The 23,265-nt window shown below is 42.5% G+C and overlaps 2 protein-coding genes across 6 annotated transcripts; one reads left to right on the top strand and one right to left on the bottom strand.

The window, feature by feature from the left end:
- The first annotated feature begins 2,915 nt into the window (after positions 1 to 2,915).
- LOC121582409 (sodium-dependent phosphate transporter 1-B) lies at positions 2,916 to 16,734 on the top strand. Its single transcript, XM_041898164.2, is given in 12 exon segments — positions 2,916 to 3,174; positions 5,278 to 5,986; positions 6,141 to 6,281; positions 6,461 to 6,546; positions 6,857 to 6,953; positions 11,478 to 11,597; positions 12,944 to 13,065; positions 13,068 to 13,197; positions 13,354 to 13,897; positions 14,049 to 14,234; positions 14,411 to 14,495; positions 14,727 to 16,734. Coding segments are annotated over 11 exon segments (2,028 nt in total). The 5' UTR covers positions 2,916 to 3,174; positions 5,278 to 5,625; the 3' UTR covers positions 14,883 to 16,734.
- A 1,751-nt stretch (positions 16,735 to 18,485) lies between these two features.
- LOC121583294 (cell division protein DivIB) lies at positions 18,486 to 22,986 on the bottom strand. 5 transcript variants are annotated; one of them, XM_041899475.2, is made up of 11 exons: positions 22,865 to 22,986; positions 22,498 to 22,551; positions 22,364 to 22,417; positions 22,126 to 22,158; positions 21,965 to 21,997; positions 21,791 to 21,814; positions 21,541 to 21,570; positions 21,391 to 21,429; positions 21,162 to 21,188; positions 19,929 to 19,984; positions 18,486 to 18,630 (listed from the first exon to the last, which is right to left on the bottom strand). In XM_041899475.2, the coding sequence occupies exons 1-11, from the start codon at positions 22,917 to 22,919 to the stop codon at positions 18,595 to 18,597; spliced, it is 441 nt and encodes a 146-aa protein (XP_041755409.1). In that variant the 5' UTR covers positions 22,920 to 22,986; the 3' UTR covers positions 18,486 to 18,594. The 5 variants fall into 5 exon arrangements, with proteins under 5 accessions (XP_041755409.1, XP_041755408.1, XP_041755410.1 ...); XM_041899474.2 differs by having other exon boundaries at positions 21,391 to 21,432; XM_041899476.2 differs by having other exon boundaries at positions 21,391 to 21,432; positions 22,364 to 22,399; positions 22,865 to 22,985.
- Positions 22,987 to 23,265: the final 279 nt, after the last annotated feature.

A 23,265-nucleotide genomic window follows, 5' to 3' on the forward strand; every position in this document is an offset into this window, starting at 1 on the left:
CATATTAACTTTGATGCAGGAGTAAACAGCACACGACTGACAGGAATGACTCCTGGGACCCCAGGAGGCAAATCTGTGATGGCCCAAAATCTGAATCTTGTACATCTACCTCTCTGCCAAATTTTGTGCTTTTATCAAATGAACGATCATTGTGGATATTTGAGTTTAGCCTCCCCACTACACTTCACGACAAATACTGTAAGATTTGAATGAATATTAGTCTGTGCTGAAATGTAAGCCGACAAAGAAGGGATGTGACTCCAATGTAGATCAACCAGAAGGAAAATTGTCTATTTTTATAAAACTCATATCACAATTGATTGAGAAATCATAATAATCTCTGCCTATCAAATTGCAGTGATAAATTGTGATAAATAAAATTGTGGTAAATAAAAAAGTATACCAGTTTCATTTAAGGACCAAAAAATTGACAGCTATGTTAAGAGATAGATGAGAGGGGTTGAGGGTAGCTGAAGGATGGGATTAAAAACAAACAGAAGATAACTATTGTACATTTTACATTTTAGTCATTTAGCAGACGCTCTTATCCAGAGCGACTTACAGTTTTTTAGTGAGTGCATACATTTTTCATTTTTTATTGTAAAATGCATTGTGTCCGTAGAGTTTATGTAGTATGTATAAACTGGAAATAGAAGCCTAAGTGTTGTTGTCCATTAGCTTACTCCAATTAGGGGAGGGGTGGTAGGGTTAGGGGAAAATAATAAAGAAAAATATATATTTATATATATATATATATAAAAATATATATATGGGGGATTAGAAATGATGCAGACAATTATATTGATGGAAGCTACAATCTATCTGCAATAGTGAAGCTGATCTAGCCCCTAAGAAATATATATACAGTACCAGTCAAAAGTTTGGACACACCTACTCATTCAAGGGTTTTTCTTTATTTGTACTATTTTCTACATTGTAGAATAATAGTGAAGACATCAAAACTATGAAATAACACATATGGAATCATGCAGTAACCAAAAAAGTGTTAAATCAAAATGTATTTTATATTTGAGATTCTTCAAAATAGCCACCCTTTGCCTTGACAGCTTTGCACACTCTTGGCATGCCCTCAACCAGCTTCACCTGGAATGCTTTTCCAACAGTCTTGAAGGAGTTCCCACATATGCTGAGCACTTGTTGGCTGCTTTTCCTTCACTCTGCGGTCCGACTCATCCCAAACCATCCCAATTGGGTTGAGGTCGGGGGATTGTGGAGGCCAGGTCATTGATGCAGCACTCCATCACTCTCCTCCTTGGTCAAATAGCCCTTACACAGCCCAGAGGTGTGTTGGGTCATTGTCCTGTTGAAAAACAAATGATAGTCCCACGAAGCCCAAACCAGATAGGATGGCGTATCGCTGCAGAATGCTGTGGTATATTTTATATTTGAGATTCTTCAAAGTAGCCACCCTTTGCCTTGATGACAGCTTTGCACACTCTTGGAATTCTCTCAACCAGCTTCATGAGGTAGTCACCTGGAATGCATTTCAATTAACATGTGTGCCTTCTTAAAAGTGAATTTGTGGAATTTATTTCCTTCTTAATGCGTTTGAGCCAATCAGTTGTGTTGTGACAAGGTAGGGGTGGTATACAGAAGATAGCCCTATTTGGTAAAAGACCAAGTTCATATTATGGCAAGAACAGCTCAAATAAGCAAAGAGAAACGACTGTCCATCATTACTTTAAGACATGAAGGTCAGTCAATACGGAACATTTCAAGAACTTTGAACGTTTCTTCGAGTGCAGTTGCAAAAACCATCAAGCGATATGATGAAACTAGCTCTCATGGAAAGGAAGATCCAGAGTTACCTCTGCTGCAGAGGATAAGTTCATTAGAGTTACTAGCCTCAGAAATTGCAACCCAAAAAAATGCTTCACAGAGTTCAAGTAACAGACATATCTCAACATCAACTGTTCAGAGGAGACTGTGAATCAGGCCTTCATGGTCGAATTGCTGCTAAGAAACCACTACTAAAGGACACCAATATGAAGAAGAGACTTGCTTGGCCCAAGAAACACGAGCAATGGACATTAGACCGGTGGAAATCTGTCCTTTGGTCTGATGAGTCCAGATTTGAGATTTTTGTTTCCAACCTCCATGTCTTCATGAAAATCTTGTGATTTTGAAAAAGATAGGCCTACTCCACTGCGGTCATAACAGTGATTTTAAAATTAGTTCAACTTGGCCTACCACATGCTATTGGAAAATGTGGTGCTTGCCCATTTTGAGTTTGTACAATCTATAACATTACACTTTATTGCGTGGGAAGGTGCCATGAAGAGCCACACAACAGCACATTTGTCATCAATGAATCACGGTGCACCCGATTAGACAACAATCACCCATTAAAAGGTGGAAACAACTTACCAATCACACCATTCATATGGTGAATGTGGTATCCCACACGCCACATGGTTACCACCTTTTAATGGGGTGATTGTTCTCTAATCGGGTGCACCATGATTCATTGATGACAAATGTGCTGTTGTGTGGCTCTTCATGGCTCTGTCGTAGCCGGCCGCGACCGGGAGACCCATGGGGCGGCGCACAATTGGCCCAGCGTCGTCCAGGGTAGGGGAGGGAATGGCCGGCAGGGATGTAGCTCAGTTGGTAGAGCATGGCGTTTGCAACGCCAGGGTTGTGGGTTCGATTCCCACGGGGGGCCAGTATGAAAAAAATTATAATATAAATAAAAATAATGTATGCACTCACTAACTGTACGTCGCACTGGATAAGAGCGTCTGCTAAATGACTAAAATGTAAACATGAGGATACAGTGTAGCTCGATGATTGACAGGTATTCAGGATGGGGGCTGGGCATGACGAAGGGTGTTACCAAAGCGCCACCCCCTGATTCTACATAAAGGCAAGCACCCGACATTCTACTGGCGAAATTTATACATGCGGATATAACGGCTCGTGACGCAATCAAACTCGGTTTTTACAGGAATATAACAGACTAAACGGCAAGAGTACGTTAATATATTTTTTTGCTTTACATAGTTATATATATATATATATATATAATTTTTAAGTTAAAACGAATCGTTTTCTGTGACTTGTCTGTTTCCTGATCCCGCGTGCGCTACCTGAACAAGTTATTCGCGGGCTAAAAATGTCCTAGTCTTCTTCAACATTGACAACTAACATGTGGTAAGTTAAACTTGTCTTTTTTTTCTTCTTCTAAATATTTCGGTTTTAATTGGTAACTAACGTTTTCTCGTATTTCGTAACGTTGGTTACGTTACTGTGACTGCCATTTTTGTCAATAGCTTGCCGGCTAACGCTAGCAAACGTTTGTTCAATCGTGATTATAGTTAAGCAAACGTTTGTTCAATCGTGATGATAGTTAACCTATTCCTAACTAACGAACAAAAAATGGTTCTGTCAAATTGACCCTACATCGTGAGGATTATGAAGTCCGCTATCAAGCTATACTGTATCTAGCAGCTAGTAGGTCATGTCATTCATTTTATAATAATGAAGAGTCGCTAACAAAAGATAGCTAGCCATTACGAAACATGGCTTTCTAGTATAGTTTATATGGCGGGGATTGACAATTACGTTGGTAAACAGAGCTAGGTAGACGACTGACAATAGCTAACGTTAGGTAGTAATGAACATTCGACATTGCGGGTCATGTTGGTGCGAGCTCTGGTGCGAGTCATGATTGAATGAATTATGACAAGTGCTCTGCGTCGTAGCTATAACTAGATGTCTCTGCAGCTTTAACATATGCACAACTTTTTATAGCTATGTTACCCATCCTGTTAAATGTCTAGCCAATAATTCTCAACTCCAGGATACCCGGCGATGTTGGGTGCCGAGGCGATTCGTTTTTTGGCGGAGTGTAACTTTAGCCTACCTCTGACTACAGTCGAGTCGGTATCAGTCAATACTTTAGGCAAGCCAGCCTGTATGTAAATTATTTCATTAGTAACGTGTAGTTAGTTAACTTTACCTATGTTTGTCCTGTGTAGTTGCATTATTTTCGTTGGGTGACGCAATCCGTCTGTTGTTAGCTAGCCATTAAGAATGTCGCGTAAAATGATGTGTGTATATGTATGTTTGTTTTAGTCGTTATTTCTACACTTAATACAAAACACATACATGTGAATAAATACATGTGATGGGAACAATGTCAAACTGCCAATAGCGTTTAACAATCTGCCACTATTGTTTAACAGATTGTTAAACGCTTACGGCAGTTTGACATTGTTCCCATCACATGTATTTTGTATGAAGTGTAGAAATAACGACTAAAACAAACAAATATATCATTTTACGCGCCATCCGCCAAGGGGAGCCGGCGTTGTTTAACGCAGAATGAACAGCCCAGTCATTGTACGGCGCAATTTAAGAGGTCACAGAATAAAGGTATCAAAAACTACGGATTGCAGGACTAAACTACACAGGGCGAACAGGGGTACAAGTTTCGTATGAAATACGTTTTTTTTTAATATGTATTTTTTTACTACAAGTATCGACAGATACCGACTCTATGTAGTCGGAGGTAGCCTACACTCGACGCCTCGGCATTCAACTCTATGGGGTATCGTGGAGTTGAGAATTCTTGGCTATCTAACGTTAGATGGCTAGTGTTATGTTGCATCGTCGTGTATACATTTCTCTGCAACGTTGGCTAGGAGTATGTTGGCAATTTCTGTTATGTTGTCTAGCTGCCTTTGGTTAGTCTCTTCTTGCGACATCCCCCAAAATGGCTTCCTTATTGCATTGTCTTCAGGCAAGCCAGCCTGTATCTATAGGGGTACCCATTCAGTCATTGCACAATACATTCTGGGAAGGACGTTTGCTCAATTGCATACCAAGTAGCTCACCAGCTCATATTTTGCTAAGTAACTAGTTGTATTCATGCCGTGGACAGAGCAAAGTGTTGGCGTAAAAAAAAGGTGCAATTTTCCACACTGACTTTCTTATTGAATGGCCTGGCCACACTTTCATTTCGATAAAGAAGAAGTGGATATGGTCAGGCTCCAGGTTAGCTATTGCTACTACTGCTCTTTTGAGTAGTGTTGCAAAATGGTAAACTTGTGGAGTCATGCAAGTTGTTTTTTCAGATAGCTGAACCGTATTTGCCATGGTAGGATTTGACCATCATAAATTTACCCGCAGCTGGTCCCCTCTGACTCAATATTGTATAGCCATGAATGATCTGAGGCATACTGTTGCTAAAGCTTTAAAGTTGGAAGAAGGGATGGTTACATAATGAAGACATTTCTCCCTCTTCTCTTTCAGGATGTTCTGCCATTCACCTACAGTGACTGTTGAACAATGCGTGTCTGTTCAGTCTGTATGATTGCCCAAAGCCAAAGAAACCCTAACAAATCTAGTAAAATTACACGATAGCAATACATCACACTTTACCTCTCCATAATTTATTGTGGTTCAGTCAGGACAACACATAAACTCTCAGTAAGTTTAGTTAACCTTCAAAACCTTGAGGGTTAGGGTTTCAAAGAGAAGTAATTGTATACACACATTGATACCTCGTTTAATTTTGCTGCTAGCAAATATCACATCTATTTTGATATACATTCCCTTATATCGTGACACCTCAATCTTTAGAGCAATCAATCAGGCACAATGGTTTCGACAACTCTTGCCACTCTTACCCTGGCGGGCACCACACTGGGGATCATGGCCCAGGTCACTGATGGGCCACTGACAGACTACATGTGGCTTCTCATAGTTGGCTTTATCATCGCCTTCATCCTAGCCTTCTCTGTGGGGGCCAATGATGTGGCCAACTCGTTTGGCACGGCAGTGGGCTCTGGAGTGGTCACCTTGCGGCAGGCCTGCATCCTGGCCACTATCTTTGAGACCGTTGGATCTGTGCTTCTTGGAGCAAAGGTCAGCGAGACCATCCGCAAGGGCATCATCGACGTGGGCATGTACAATGGCTCCGAACACGAGCTGATGGCTGGCTCTGTCAGTGCCATGTTTGGTGAGTGACACAAATTATTATAATACCCTTTTGTAGGTAAGCAAATTATTTCTTTCGATTTGGACATCTTGTGTATGGTTGTACTATGATGTAATGTTGAAATAGTGCTGGAACTGTTCACATTTTCAATTTGACTTTTTATGCTGATTCTCAGGTTCTGCGGTATGGCAATTGGTGGCCTCATTTCTCAAGCTGCCCATCTCAGGGACCCACTGCATTGTGGGTGCTACCATTGGCTTCTCTCTGGTGGCCAGAGGTCAACAGGGGGTCAGGTGGCTGGAACTCCTTCGGATTGGTGAGTCAGCAGCTTCCATTGACCACAGCTTACTTTGAAGTGATCCCTATAGTCAAAGTAAAATGAACAGCTTCTATTATGTGGCATGGTTTAATTCAGACACCTTTGTATGAGTAATGCAAGTGTCTGGTGTTCTTCCTGAGAGCACTGTGCAATGCTAATTTTTGTAATCTCCACAGTTGCCTCCTGGTTTCTCTCCCCCCTTCTGTCTGGCATCATGTCAGGCGTCCTTTTCTACTTTGTTCGTATGTTCATCTTGCACAAGGTAAGCTGACTAAAATCTGCTTCTATCTAAATCTAGATGTTCTTAAATTGTATGATGCTTCCTGTTGGAAATGGTTGTAGTCTGTGCCAGACCATAGATGATGTCCCAGACATCATAACAAGGTCATTATATTAAACATAGAATAAAGACACTCCTTGTTCTTTGGAAAGGGGTATTATTCTGCATGTAATCTCACAGGCCATTTATGTTAGATAAAATGTACTGACACACCTCCTATTCTGCCATAAAATGTAACCTGACAGTACAATGGGGAGCATAGTGTTTCTCATTTCTGTTTGTCCCCTTGTAGAAAGACCCGGTGCCCAACGGTCTGAAGGCCCTGCCTGTCTTCTATGCTGTCACCATGATGATCAACCTGTTCTCCATCATCTTCACTGGCGCTCCAAGTGAGTATCGTTGTCCCAGTCTACCTTCACCATGCATGCCTGCCTACAGCCTAAAATAAACTGCTCCCTCAGCCAGTCGGATACCCACACTTTTTCAAGACTGAACCAGAATGTTTACTGTTCTCGGAGAAGGCCTGTTATTTTAACCTGTTGTGTTTTGGGTCTTTTCTTGAATGTGGTTATGTGGGTCATGACCGAATTAAATTACAGAGAGGAGCACTTCACAACAGGGAGCTGGAAATAGGATTTCTCTTTTATTCTTGATGTCAATGTCTGTCCCTTTCCCACATGGAGGAGGAAAAGTGGAAGTAAAGAGGATGTTAACTCTGCAGCTGGGCGTCTTTTGTCTCCGTCAGTAGTCTCATTGAGTAGGGCCCTATAAAATCTGTTTTTCGGACGGAATCCAGACATTAAAATGGAATACATAAATAATGTATTAAACTTATTAGAACATTCATTAATTTGCCCAAGTTAATAATAAGACATGAACAAAATGCATCAGTGATTTTGTATTTTCCTGCAACTTTCTGAAACGGCACAGGAATGCCCCCGTCTGTGTGTTGTACATGTCTGGTCTACACTATGTGTACCTGTTAGCGATAATGCTAATGATAACCGTCTGTTGGTAGATGGAACGACTTTCCCAAAAACGTTCTCAATTAAATGTTAGCTACTAAGTAGCCTATGCCTACCTGGCAGAATGAGATCATTATTATTTGTGTCAATCCATTGGCCGTTTGTTTTGTAAACCCTGCAATCACACGAGCGCAACAGAAACACAGCTAACCAAACAAGTCTCTAGCTGGTGCACATTTGCATTAAAGTGTAACTACACCCACATTTCTTAGACCCCCCCCAGACCTCAAAAGTGATATCCTGATGTGGTCTAAGCATTGGTGTGGACTTACAATATCCAATTTAGTTTTTTCTATTAAAAAAAAGGTGTGATTTATGGGAGCGAAAAACAGAAACCTGGAGAAGAAGAGAAACGATTTTTATAGGGCCCTCATTGAGAGCACTGCGATTATTAAGGTCTGCTATATTGTTGTTAACTTTTTAGTTTTGAAACTCTTATTAAATGAGCCACTTTTGCTCCTTGTTTTCTTCTACCTACAGGACCGAACAGTTCAAGAATTCAACTGGCCTGGGCCATTAAATGAAGGCTACAGGCCAGAGTATGACTTGATGTGTATATACGCACATCAGCACACTCACTCAGAGGAGACCACATGCACTCAGTCACATAATGTACTGTTGTCACTCACACCTACACGTGAGTGTACTGTACATGGGGACCTTTTACTCTGGGGCACCTCACATGAAGTTCCATACAGAGATTGCATTCCAGGAATCCTGCTCAATACATTTCAACACAACTGAGAAGAGCTCAGGGAGTGATTAATGGGAGAACCAGATATGACATAATGACATGTAGGCCTACTGTATTCACACGCGCTGAGGAGGACGTGTCTTTACACATACTGGCACACTTTTAGACTCTGGCCACTGCCTGTAATTGGAGCTGGCTTATTACGAGGCTAGTTCTGATCTTTAGCCACACTTAGTCAGTCACTTCCTCATGTTATAAGCGCCTGGATTAAGAATTCAAAACAAGACAGGAGTCCATGATTAGCCCCTTCCCCCACTTTCCTTTTCTTGCACAGTTCATTCAGGTGCAATGTATCCAAATGGGTTATACTATTTCAGAACACATTTCAACTGTCCTCTCATCAGGACGTCTTTTAAACCACATAAATCACAGGATAAGTAATGGATTGCACCACCATTTTTTGTGTGTTTTGGCTGCATTTGGTTCTAGAGTTGTATAACAGTAGTATAGCGGTGACTGATCTGCTAGTCTAATACAGCCCCTTTTTAAATTCAATGGGTGACGATGGAGGCGGAGTCAAGACTGAGAACTGTACATTTTGTCTCCTGTTTTAGGACTCTGTTCCTTTGGTTTAACTTTAACGTGGCAATCCCGCAAGCGTGTTCCTATACACAATATATCAGATCCTAGTGCCAGAGACCTCAGTTGGAATGGGTGAAAAATGAATGTAACTCAAGAGTGGATAATTTACAGAAGAGGCCTTGGCGGTCCACACCTTGTATATCACCCCAACTTATTTTAGCACAGCTCTATTTAGTGATTAGGAAGCTGTACAGTTGAAGGCTTTGCCAACAGAGGAAAGGTCTGTCACCAATTTATGACCATGTCAACATTTAGCCTACATTTGATTTGTTGAACCAACCAAGCAAATATTGGTCCCCTCTAGTTAGAGAATCAAATCTATTTCTTCACTCACTTGGATAACCTGCCTGGCCTTCACTACAAACTGTGCACTTTCAAACAGTGGACACCCCCATGTCCCGGCATTTCAGTATGCTTTAGCCAGAATGCTAATTTTCTGCTTCGGTTCCCCTTTGAAAAAGAGACAGTGGGTGGCTTGTTTGTTTAGGGGACACTAAACAATCGGGAAAGTAGAAACGACTGATCAGTGGCACAGCCGAGAAGAATGGGTTTATTAAACAGAGCTGTGACTCAGAATACACTACATGCCAGAAATACGACGGTCTCTAAATGTCTGAATGGTACATCTTGATAAGAAGGCACATTGCCTGTTTGCACAAATTTAACTTTTTGGTGGGGCTCAATAAGTGGACACCAGCTCATTACCGGAGTATATGCCAATTGAGAAATGAGTTTATCGTTTTCTGTGGTATAAGGCCCTTAAAATTACTGATTTTAGAACATGATAGACTCTGATAGGCAAGCAACACTTAATGCAACTGAAATAGTTTGTAGCCTACTTTATGTTCGTTCAGTTAGGAAAAGTTGAGCTTTTTTATTCTGTTTTTAGTTTATCAACATTCTGTTTACGCTACTAGTAGTAGGCGTTACAGACTGGGACCATAAAGAGGATAATTGGCCGACGCCACCCATCCTAACTATACAATTGGTCATTTAACGATCATGAGGGCTGGGGCTCAACCGCTCTTGGGGGAAAAAATGACAGACCATGTTATTGTGTAATGTAGGCCACGGGATGCAGAGGTTTACAAGGGAGTGGTTTGGAACCGAGCAGTGATTTTTTTAAATTCCACTTCCTGTGACCTCCATCATTCATCCCACTGGAAGTCTGTGGTGTAGACTCGCCCCTTTTTGTGGGTGTGTTTATTATGACTGGCCCGTTGCTAGTCGTCGTCCCCCCCCCCCCCATTCTCCTCTTTAGGGGGCACTTATTTTTGCCCACTGTTAATTTGGCACCAGCCACCCCTCACCCCCTCCTACCCCACACAAATGTCTACCGGCCGCACCTGTTTTGGGCTGTCAACACAGCCACTGAGTCATTCTAGACTAGTCTAATGGAAGAAGCCTCCGCTGTTCTTAGAAGAAAAACATTCTAACGCCCCCCCTTGCCATTTCCACTCTGCCTCTCCCCTCCCGGAGGGGGTGAGTTTGTTGCGTAACTAAATACTCATTGCTCATGTGCCACGGCCTGCAGTCTCCTGCTGCAGCATGTGAGAATGAGTCAGTACAGACTACACAGGAGAGAGCATGATGGACTCTGCTCTTTAATGAACACCACAACGAGACACGTTATCTCGGGCCCTGGCCTTCCATTTCCTTTAGTTTTTCACATCCCAGCCTACAGTTTGGCTTTTTCTATTTAATTTTTTTAAACGTGTGGTCAAGGTTACCGCAAACGTGAAGCTTTAATTTTCGAGCAGCACTTTAGTTTTTTACTCTGACCATGTTGCTGACTCTCCGACATGTCGCTTGCTGCTGTTCCCCCAGGGAAATCTGTAGTGGTTCTTTTCCCTGCCAGCAGCACACACAAGACTGTGTTGGCACCCCCACAAACACTACCGCAGTCTTGGCACACAGATGTATTTTATGCTACAGCGGACACTGTAAAAAATAAAAATAAAAAAAGCCTGCTCCTTTTATTTAAGTCCTCTCACCTAGCCTTTTAAGGCACTCCCTGTCCATGTCACTGCGACATCCCTCGTCATTCACATGCTTTTCTCACCCCACGACATTGCGTAACTGTTCAGATCTATGGGCACACTAACGTGCCATATTTAACTGGGACATTTGCCACTTGCTGTGGCCCATCCTTGTAGCTAGTGGTGAAGGTGTGTTTGAGGTAATACTAACATTTTCCCTGGAAATATGACCATGTGCAATGAATAGATGTCCAAATGAGCGTTCTAGCATTTTACCCTCTTAAATGTTTTTCTCTGTACTCAGTATGTTAATTTGTTATCCTATTGAATTATATTATTTACTGTGTTATGGTTGATATTGTATAATATAGAAATATTTTGTATTGTGAATATTTATAATAAGAATGTGCTACTGTAATTCTACCAACTATAGGTGAGGCCCCAGGTCCAGATAAAATATTAGTCTGAATACCTACGGTCTTCTACTGTAAACCTTTAGAACTGTAGCACATGTTGCCTTGTTTTTCAAAACGATCTTTCCTCTCTATTCCCCCCCTCTCTGTGTCACTCCAGTGCTTGGATTTGACAAGATCCCATGGTGGGGCACACTGCTCATCTCTTTGGCCTGTGGTGTGCTGACCGCCCTGTTGGTCTGGTTCATCGTCTGCCCACGCCTCAAGAAGAAGATTGAAGGTAAGTCAATTTAATTTCCCCTTCAGTTTGGCACACCTCTTACAAAGTTGATCATTTAGGGTTTTATTAGATAGAGAATTTGAGGTACTCATTCTATGGTCTCACCTGGAAAATACGTTTTGATTGGGTGCTGTTAGCTTGATGCCTTACATTGGGCACTAAAAGTGTCATAGGGATTAATACTGCATGTGTGTGGCCTCAACCATTCATGCCAAGGGTTTAATCCAGCAAATAGATTCAGGGCTGCAGGCATGTTGATGTTTTACACATTAATTCTGTGTGCTGGCTTGTCTTGGAAGTTCTCAAGTCTGATCTTTTAATACAAATCCACATTGAATTGACAATTAGCTCAAAATGCAGGAAGATAATTGTTCTGGTCAAAAGTAGACCTGTCTCTTAATAGTGAAAAGGAGTCTTATCACATGATCTGAAATCCAGGATGAAAAAGTTTCTTAAATAGCCTCCCTTTTATTTGAATGGGTACAAAAGTGAAAAGTTAGATTTTAATATAGTCTGTATTATCTTAACTTTACTATAAGGGGCCATTGGTGGGTCTTGTGAAAGGTTAATACATGGCCTTCTGGTGTACATCTGTATATCCATGATAGATCTGTCTGGTAGGGTCCTATTCCACTAAATAGAGGCGCTTAATTGGGTCATAGTGATCGACTCATTGGCCTTTACCTCGACTAGAATAGCCATGGGTTGACTTAAGGTATTGACGTGAAGTTGGCACTGAATCACAGGGTTAAGACTGTGCAGGTGATCTCGACTGACGTGGCTCAAGTCGAAAATAAACTCTGCCTCGACTCCTGTCCTAACCCGTTTGGATGACGCAATCGGGTCAACTGGCTAGGTAGCAGACCAAACCGTTCTTAGGACTCACGCGGTGGACATATGTTTGCATTGAGTATCTGAAACCGCAAACAAAAAGTCATGCAGGATACATCCACTTTCAGACCTTATCTACATATGCCTACATGTAAAGGTTTTAATCAATAGCACAATGTAAATATGCTCAAATAAGAACAGTCATTAGCCCTTTTTACCTGCACTTATGAACACTTTGGCTCCCTCAAATTTGAATGCGTTTACCCCTATAGTAACTAGGGCAGCTGCTATTGTTTTTTCTCAGCTGGTTATGCAATTCGCAAGCATTTCAATACACCCGCAATAACAACTGCTAAACACCTATGTGACAAATAACCTTTGATTTGAATTATTGTGTAAATCTTAAATGTTGAGGTGTATAAGAACCAAATGTGCCGTCTCATATTCCCTCACTGTACCGTATTCGTGTTTGGACTCGGCCCAGGCAGTCTAACTCCACTCTCTTCCCCCTCCAGGAAAAATCAAGTCTTCCAGCCCCTCTGAGAGCCCCCTGATGGAGAAGAGGGAACTGAGGGAGGAGCCTGTACCCTGTACCATCCTGAAGCCTGTCCCTGAGGAGCCCCCTTCACCCCTCTCCCCTGCCTTTCCGCTGACCCAGACACCCTCTCCCAGCCTCCCCAAGAGGAGCGCAGGGTAACCTTTGGCATTGGAGATTCTGATGATGGCGACAACAAGGAAGGCAAGGAGTCTGAGAACGGCAACACCAATGGTAAGTGAGAGTCATGGGGAGGTTCTGGCTGCCTTGGTAAAGTGGTTGGGAAAAGTTAAAAAAATGGGATAAAAATATTCTGAATAATAATGGTAATCCATTCTCCTCCATGACTGACTGCACTGTTGCTTACTTTTAAAATGTATTTTTAATCAGTCTCAAAAGTGCAGTTCAGCAATGATGTGCAGTTCAGCGACGGCCCTGCCCACGTCCCCAGCAACGGTTACAGCCAATACCACACGGTGCACAAGGACTCCGGCCTCTACAAGGACCTGTTACACAAGCTCCACCTTACCAAGGTGGGCGACTGCATGGGCGAGGCAGGCGACAGACCCATCCGCCGCAACAACAGCTACACCTCCTACACCATGGCCATCATCGGCATGCACGGGGACTTCCGGCCCAAAGAGGGCGAGTTCCACGCCAGCGAGGACAAGGGTACAGAGGAGAAGAAGAAGCGTGTGCGCATGGACAGCTACACAAGCTACTGCAACGCTGTGGCCGAGCACGGGGCTCCTGAGGGCCTGGGGGAGGCAGAGGTGACTCTGGAGATGGGAGAGGAGGACGCTGGCAGCAGCCGCAGCTCTCTGGAGGAGGATGGCCATGACCATGACCGCCCAGAGGTCTCCGAGCTCTTCAGGTTCCTCCAGATCCTCACCGCCTGCTTCGGCTCCTTCGCCCATGGAGGCAACGACGTCAGGTAGGGAGATGTTCCATCTTGGATGAATAGGCGTTTTACCGCTGTTTTTAAAATATTTTTTTGACTAGTAGTAGGGTTGCTGCTTATGTTCATGTAGAGGGACTTTTTGTATCTGGTTTGTATTTGCGTAACCTAGTCTCTTCTCCTGCAGCAATGCCATTGGTCCCTTGGTAGCTCTGTGGCTGGTGTACAATAGTGGTTCGGTGAACTCCAGCGCCCCCACACCCATCTGGCTGCTGTTATATGGAGGAGTTGGCATCTGCCTCGGGCTCTGGGTGTGGGGTCGCAGGGTTATCCAGACCATGGGCAAGGACCTCACCCCAATCACTCCCTCCAGGTATGTACCAGACTGCCAAATCTAAATCAAACAGTCAAATGGCACCTTTACAACAACATTCCCCACAGACATGAGACTTTACAAAAACACCCCCACGCTTCACTATCCATGAAATGACAAAGGTACATAGACAGACAACCAACCGTTAACTCAATCTGGATTTATTTTCATTGCAGTGGTTTCAGCATTGAACTTGCCTCAGCTCTGACCGTTGTGGTTGCCTCCAACATTGGCCTGCCTGTCTCCACCACCCACTGCAAGGTAAGCTGTTCAGCCTCAGACACTGGTCTGATGTGGAGGGGAGGGAGCAGTAAACAGGATGTCTGAGATTGGCGGTTCAAACTGGTTCTAATTTCCACTTTAAAACTCTCAAACCAAGACGTAAACAGAATCCATTCAGCTACTGTCAGGGGGAGTGTTGTCCACGTCTTAATGGGCCATGGTTCCTAAGTGTTTATTAAAGGTCAGTGCGTCAATCGTGTGTGTTTCCAGGTGGGCTCTGTGGTAGCGGTTGGCTGGCTGCGGTCCAGGAAGGGTGTGGACTGGCGTCTGTTCCGGAACATCTTCATGGCCTGGTTTGTGACTGTGCCCATCTCTGGCCTGATCAGCGCTGCCATCATGGCCCTCTTCATCTATGTCATCCTGTGAGCCCAGGGCTTCCTGCACCCCACAACAGGGGAGGAGAAGGAACAAATGCCCGCTCGCACCAGGGGAGAGGAGGGGGAGTGAAAAGGAGAAGGGGTTGGAAGGCGGGTATATGCCCCTAACCAACATACCCAAAGGAAAAAATACATGAAGAAATGTTAAAGGGAAAAAAATGATGTTATGATATTGGCCTGTGGTTCTTGGCTGCATCATTCTCAACCTTAAGTGATGGTTGGTTGTTCCGCCAGATCACTTCCAATGGGACATACATTTTGTCTGACTTGGCTGTATTTATTTGCTTTTCAATGCTCATGATCTTGTAAATAACTACTGGTAATCAAAGCATTTTCTGATACTCCACTACTTCCGTTTTTTTTATTGTGTAATTATGTACATACAACCATGTTCCTGTTTTTTTTTAAATCTTATTTTACAAGTTCATATGACACAATTACAATGCAGTATTGGCCTTTATTGAAATATCTATTTCTCCTGACATACATAATAAAAAAAAAAAAAAATGCTCAAAGTAACCTAGAATTAGCAGTATTTTTAGGTTGAAAATTGAGATTATTGGGGTGTTCTCCTTTACATGCCATTGTCAAATTTGTTTGCGTGTCTTTTTGTCACTAAACAAGTTTAAGAATTGTGTGTGGAATAGTTTTTCCTCATGTGCAGGAGCGCTTGTTTTCCCCTCGCCCTTTCCTGATCGAACCGAGTTTGACTGTCACTCAGCAACTGAACAGAACCCTGGTCTGTATAGAAGTACAGGAAACGATGCGCAAGCCCCTCTGAGCTGATTGTCTCAGCTTCCTCAACTTGTTACAATGGTCCCTCTGATTTTCTGTACTTTAGCTGTTAGTCATTGGCTCTGCGTTATTGTAATGCAATAGATTTTTTTATGTAGTGTCAGACTACCTAATTTAACTGAAATGCGCTCAACATGAAACCAGACTGAGTAGACCCCTTTGTTTCTCTACTTGCCATATGCTCTTTGAGCACAGAGCAGGTGTTACGGGACCTGACCTAGCCTAGCTCTTACCACGCTGGCTCTTGGGACAAATCATAATTTATTCATTGGGAAATTGGCTAAAATTGCACATTTTTCTAAGTAATGTTTAAGTGGTCTGAATCAGTCACACTTTCATGTGGCTAGTTATTTTAAATAAAATTGTTTTAATGGCATCATTGTAAGAAGTTGAAATTGTCACTTTCAATTGTTTTGAAGCAAGTGAAGGATAAAACCATCTAGTTCCATACATCAGTATATATTCTGGGTTAGTTTTGGCATTAATCATGGTGGTAGCAGACCTCTACTGAAAACACGAGGTAAACCTGAACAAATGTAACACTCGTGAAAAGACCTTTACATTTCCTGTTAAACTTGATTGCATCAAACTAGATGGTGTAATGCGTTAGTGCTGCTCAAGCCTTCTGTAGTCTCTGTTTTGCAATTTAACTGCAGAATTGTAACAAGTAACTTCCCTGTACTCTTTCTCTGTGGAATGTACACTTGCATACACATCGGGTTGCTCTTGCCACCCTCTCTCAGCTATATGTTTTATATCTGGTTGATGAGATTAGTGTGAGAGGTGGCAGGTTACTACCCTAAACCTGGTGGTGTGTGGACCTTGACCAGATGCTCTGTTGGAAAGGGGGGTGGTGTACTGCTGTGATGCCACCAAGAGTTGCAGTACTGGGCTGCTGCAGTACTAAATGCATTTAGACTTATCGATGCTGTAGTTGCCTTAAAGTTGTTTTTTTAGTCACCAAAGAAAATACTGGTTTGTTATGCACAGACTGCATACAGTCTACTCAGACTGGGGGAGGGAAAATAAATACAAATTGAAAGCTATTACCTTGTATTTTCATTATTTTCTCTGTGTATTTACAGTGAGGGAAACAAGTATTTGATCCCCTGCTGATTTTGTATGTTTGCCCACTGACAAAGAAATGATCAGTCTATAATTTTAATGGTAGGTTTATTTGAACAGTGAGAGACAGAATAACAACAACAAAATCCAGAAAAACGCATGTCAAAAATGTTATAAATTAATTTGCATTTTAATTAGGGAAATAAGTATTTGACCCCCTCTCAATCAGAAAGATTTCTGGCTCCCAGGTGTCTTTTATACAGGTAACGAGCTGAGATTAGGAGCACACTCTTAAAGGGAGTGCTCCTAATCTCAGTTTGTTACCTGTATAAAAGACACCTGTCCACAGAAGCAATCAATCAATCAGATTCCAAACTCTCCACCATGGCCAAGACCAAAGAGCTCTCCAATGATGTCAGGGACAAGATTGTAGACCTACACAAGGCTTGAATGGGCTACAAGACCATCGCCAGGCAGCTTGGTGAGAAGGTGACAACAGTTGGTGCGATTATTTGCAAATGGAAGAAACACAAAAGACCTGTCAATCTCCCTCGGCCTGGGGCTCCATGCAAGATCTCACCTCATGGAGTTGCAATGATCATGAGAACGGTGAGGAATCAGCCCAGAACTACACAGGAGGATCTTGTCAATGATCTCAAGGCAGCTGGGACCATAGTCACCAAGAAAACAATTGGTAACACACTACGCCGTGAAGGACTGAAATCCTGCAGCGCCCGCAAGGTCCCCCTGCTCAAGAAAGCACATATACATGCCCATCTGAAGTTTGCCAATGAACATCTGAATGATTCCGAGGAGAACTGGGTGAAAGTGTTGTGGTCAGATGAGACCAAAATGGAGCTCTTTGGCATCAACTCAACTCGCCGTGTTTGGAGGAGGAGGAATGCTGCCTATGACCCCAAGAACACCATCCCCACCGTCAAACATGGAGGTGGAAACATTATGCTTTGGGGGTGTTTTTCTGCTAAGGGGACAGGACAACTTCACCGCATCAAAGGAACGATGGACGGGGCCATGTACCGTCAAATCTTGGGTGAGAACCTCCTTCCCTCAGCAGGGCATTGAAAATGGGTCGTGGATGGGTATTCCAGCATGACAATGACCCAAAACACACGGCCAAGGCAACAAAGGAGTGGCTCAAGAAGAAGCACATTAAGGTCCTGGAGTGGCCTAGCCAATCTCCAGACCTTAATCCCATCGAAAATCTGTGGAGGGTGTTGAAGGTTCGAGTTGCCAAACGTCAGCCTCGAAACCTTAATGACTTGGAGAAGATCTGCAAAGAGGAGGTGGAACAAAATCCCTCCTGAGATGTGTGCAAACCTGGTGGCCAACTACAAGAAACGTCTGACCTCTGTGATTGCCAACAAGGGTTTTGCCACCAAGTACAAAGTCATGTTTTGCAGAGTTGTCAAATACTTATTTCCCTCATTAAAATGCAAATCAATTCATAACATTTCTGACGTGTTAAATTTTTATTTTTTTGTTGTTATTCTGTCTCTCACTGTTCAAATAAACCTACCATTAAAATTATAGACTGATCATGCCTTTGTCAGTGGGCAAACGTACAAAATCAGCAGGGGATCAAATACTTTTTTCCCTCACTGTACAGGTTTCTTTGAATGTTTTTTTTTAAGGTGCTTTGAAAGACTCACTTTTCATAAACCATGACATTTCAAATAAATACCTATTGCATAAGGATAGTCACACAGGAGTGTAATATAATGGTGAGATGTTTCTCTTTATTGACAGTAAACTCTTCCGATGCACAGTGTTCTTCAGGTTCTGTAATGGAAGGTGGGGGGAGGTCTGCAGGCTCTGCCTCCTCACATGATGCCTCCTGCAGGCTCACTCAACCTAAGCTGTGACACAGATAAAGTGAGAATTGATTCCTTTAGGTTTTCTGACCAACACACACACACGAGTATCCTACTCCCCCAGGAGTCTCAAAGCCACGTGTATGATTCCTCAACCAACCCCCATCATCTCCTGACCTGACTCGTTCTAGCACAGAAGCTGTGAAAAGTCATTGATACAGGACGTAAGGGCTCCTTTCATGCCCAGTAAAGTGCATTTTCACATGAAGGTTAACCCCATGATCTAGAAACTAGTTGTAAATGATTACAATACATGATATTAATTTATTTTCAGGAATCAAGACCCAAAGCCTAAAATGAAGGACTGAACATGTAGATAATGACCTTGGTCCTATAGTTTGTCCAAAATGTGCCTCCCTTGACTCATACAGGCTAGGAAAGGAACGGTGCATCTCGGGTCCAGAAATAACCCAGGACACAGCATATGATGCAAAATAAATCAAGCACAGATGAGCATCTGGGGACAGGCGTCTTGGAGTGCCCTGGATTTCTGTCCTAAATAGTGTAAAAGCAAGGGGGCCAACATTCAAACAAACAATCATGTTGCCACTGCTGTCAGTGTCCTAGAAGTTGTGCAGTAAAACCTAGGACTTCTAGTTTAACTAATTCAACTAGTTTGACATCTTGTGACTCGTGGTCTAGGACAGTCTTTCCATGGAATGTTTTAGTTATGAGGTCACTAATAAAGTCTAGCTCTATGATGTGGTTTTCCTCATAAACTCACAAAGAGTAAATCTTGACCATACAAAGAATGCTTGTGTATAACATTTATATTTTTACAGTGACTCGGACTGACTGGCATAGTTCATAAAAACAGTTTTCACTGTCTTTTGGTAAAAGTAGCTTGTTAACTATAAAACTATTATTCAACATATGATGTTGATGTGCTCACTACAAAGCACCGTTTTTAGGACAACAAAGATGTCATTACTTGTTCGCATGAGTGTAATAAAAACATGTTGCACTGCCAGGACGCTATTATACAACTGTGGTACATTTGTGTTTACTGTGTGTTGTAAGATTCCAGTTTTATCAGATGGAAATGTAGAGTGTAACTAGAGGGTAAACTGATGAAGCTCATTCCTTTACAGTCAATTTCATCCCACTTGGGACACAATCTTATCTGAATCAAGTCAAACCCCAGCATCTTCACATTTTATGAGGAGTGGAAAATATTAAATAACTTCAACAACAGCTAGAGCAAACGCATGCAGGCACACACACACACACACACATTTTGATGGAACATGGACACTAGAGGGGTCAAATTAAGAAATGATCACCTTTGTCTCTGGCTTTGTCCTCACTTTGTCTCTGGCTTTGTCCTCAATGAGCTCATCTGTGGAGAGAAAAAAGGGGGATATTATATAACATAGTGTGTGTATATGAACTTCTACTCCCAGAGTCAACAAGACAGGCAGTCAACAAGACTATATACACTAAAGTATGTGGACGCCCCTTCAAATTAGTGGATTCGGCTATTTCAACCACACCCGTTGCTGACAGGTGTTGAAAATCGAGCACACCGCCATGCAATCTCCATAGACAAACATTGGCAGTAGAATGGCCTTACTGAAGAGCTCAGTGACTTTCAACATGGCACCGTCATAGGATACCACCATTCCAACAAGTCAGTTCGTCAAATTTCTTCCCTGCTAGAACTGCCCCGGTCAACTGTAAGTGCTGTTATTGTGAAGTGGAAACGTCTAGGAGCAACAACGGCTCAGCCCCGAAATGGTAGGCCACACAAGAACGGGACCACTGAGTGAAAATCAGTCCTCAGTTGCAACACTCACTACGAAGTTCCCAACTGCCTCTGGAAGCAAAGTCAGCACAATAACTGTTTGTCGGGAGCTTCATGAACTGGGTTTCCATGGCCAAGCAGCTGCACACAAGCCTAAGATCACCATGCGCAATGCCAAGCGTCGGCTGGAGTGGTGTAAAGTTCGCAGCCATTGGACTCTGGAGCAGTGGAAACGCGTTCTCTGGTGTGATGAATCACGCTTCACCATCTGGCAATCCGACTGACGAATCTGGGTTTGGCGGATGGCAGAAGAACGCTACCTGCCCGAATGCATAGTGCCAACTGTATAGTTTGGTGGAGGAGGAATAATGGTCTGGGGCTTTTTTTCATGGTTCGGGGCGGGCTAGGCCCCTTAGTTCCAGTGCAGGGAAATCGTAACGCTACAGCATACAATGACATTCTAGACGAATTTGTGTTTCCAACCCCATCGAACACCTTCGGGATAAATTGGAACGCTGACTGCGAGCCAGGCCTAATCGCCCAACATCAGTGCCCGACCTCAGTAATGCTCTTGTGGGTGAATGGAAGCAAGTCCCCGCAGCAATGTTCCAACATCAAGTGGAAAGTCTTCCAGAAGAGTGGAGGCTGTTATAGCAGCAAAGGGGGGACCAACTCCATATTAATGCCCATGATTTTGGAATGCGATGTTCAACGAGCAAGTGTCCACATACTTTTGGTCATGTAGTGTATTTTGAAAAAGGTAAATACTCGCCATCTATTTCCTCATCAGACTCAGACTCTGTAGGAAAACGGGAGAGTTAGGCTTATACATGTACCTCCATGAATCTCAAATATATAATCTTCATAATCATCATAATATTTTGAATTGCATAATCATACATCCATTGAATTTCCTGCTGATACCCTCATGTCGGTCTTCTAACACTTTATTTCCATCTACAGGTGTGTTTTTGAACACCATGCATTCAACCTTTCCTTACCCTCTTCGTCTGCTTCAACGTCTCTGTCTCTGTCTCTGTCTGCTGGAAAGCGAAAGGAGTAAAATCATGTAATCTGAACAAACTAAGCAAAAACACGTGACCATCAGTAACCAATTTTTTGTAATTTCAACATGTGAAATATGCTCGTACCCATGTCCTCCTCCTGAGTGTCATTCTCCTCTGTAACATTTTAAAAATAGGCCTACATTTTCAAAAACGTATTGTAAATACATTTTTATTTGTCACATGCTTCGTAAACAACAGGTGTCGACTAACAGTGAAATGCTTATTTACAAGTCCTTTTCCAACAATGCAGAGTTAAAAGATAAAGATAATATAAAAATATAAATATTGTTGATTAATAAGTATGCACATGCCTACAGCAGACTACAGTCCTTACCAGTATTTTCATCTTGAACAGCCTCTACAGTAGACATATGAAAAATAACATTTGTTAAAGGAAAACAAGAAGTCAAATCGTATTATTTCACTATCAATAGTCCAAATGCACAAAAAGACAGACAATGGCTCTGATGTCCCCTTATTTGTTTTTATAAGGGTAGGATTCCCTTACCCAAGTAGCGTACATCCTCACTATGTGCATCCTCTGTAGATGGAAGGAAATATGGAAATGATTGTTCCTTCATCGTGTTAATTAAAATGAAAACAAATTATATGGCGAGACAATTTCAGACAGGTCATAGACTTGAATCAGTGCCTGTGTCACTGTCTTACCATTCATTTGAGCTGCTTCGAACTGCTCCTGATCTGAGGACAGAGAAAGGGAGGGAATTTATTTTGCTTAATGCAAACTTTAGCACTACGAGCCATTTGTGCCCTTGAGTACATCAAAAAAATCCAGTTGAGTTAGATAAATTCAGTCAAATTCATTGCAGCTGTTAACGATAAGGCAGTAGCTGTGCATGGAGCAGAAGCTCCTTTATAAGCATCTCTGAGATATTGATAATTGTACCTCTCTTTTGCAGGTCACTTAGCTGCTCCAGCCCCACTGGAAAAAGTGAAAAACCTATATGAGTTGCCAGGAATGCACTCAACATCATCATCATTATCATCATCATTATCATCATCCATAATGGGCTTTCTTACCATCCTCAGCAAATGTGTCCTCTTTTTCTGCCAATTCCAGGGATGCAGCGAGAACTGGGGATGTCAGAAGGCAATTTATTATCAAATTTGAATATTATATTATCCAACACAAATTATATGTGATTATATCTCACCAACTCATATTTTTCTCAGGCCATGTTATCCATCAAATGTAAGGATTCAATAGAAACCCAATCACATAAAAATAGGCTAAAGGCCATATTTACATTACCATTGCACAATACAACATGAAACAGCATTCATCTTAGTACAATGCTTCATCAAATGCCACAACTGACGGATATTTAAACCAAAATATATTGGAGATGTTATGACATTAAGAATATAAACCACACAATTATCATACCAGCATGGAATCCTGTTGCGGCCAGAAAGAGGAATATGGGCACCTCGACTCTCATCTTGGCTCTGTGGTTGGTTATAGAAGGTGGTATAGGGTCAGTCCAAACTGGGTATTGTTTTTTTGTCGGCCAGTGGCCCTTTTATACTGTCTCTCTCATCACATGCTTTGCATGGACAGGCGGCTGTGGTACCATTGTCCCTCCCTACCTGGGGGCATCTGGGTGACACATCCCGGCCACAACACAGACGTGTCATTATTCAGGGAGTGAATGTCACCCATTGTCGGCTCCCCTGTCAGATGCCCCTGGGGGGCGGGGGGGTGTTGTAGGACGGTCTGTCCATGTTGTCAAAAGCAAACCTAATTTCCTTTCTGGAATATTTTATTTATTTATTATTGTGTATCAC

The sequence above is a fragment of the Coregonus clupeaformis genome, chromosome 15 (assembly GCF_020615455.1).
Source record: "Coregonus clupeaformis isolate EN_2021a chromosome 15, ASM2061545v1, whole genome shotgun sequence".
In the NCBI taxonomy this organism is placed as follows: domain Eukaryota; kingdom Metazoa; phylum Chordata; class Actinopteri; order Salmoniformes; family Salmonidae; genus Coregonus; species Coregonus clupeaformis.

What these genes read in the sequence shown, in the direction of transcription:
- LOC121583294 (XM_041899474.2), bottom strand. Translation starts at nt 22,919, where the DNA reads ATGAGAGTCGAGGTGCCCATATTCCTCTTTCTGGCCGCAACAGGATTC. An exon ending in CGCAACAGGATTCCATGCTG is followed by an intron (nt 22,552 to 22,864) that starts GTATGATAATTG and finishes TGACATCCCCAG; the next exon opens with TTCTCGCTGCATCCCTGGAA. An exon ending in TGTTCAAGATGAAAATACTG is followed by an intron (nt 21,571 to 21,790) that starts GTAAGGACTGTA and finishes AAAATGTTACAG; the next exon opens with AGGAGAATGACACTCAGGAG.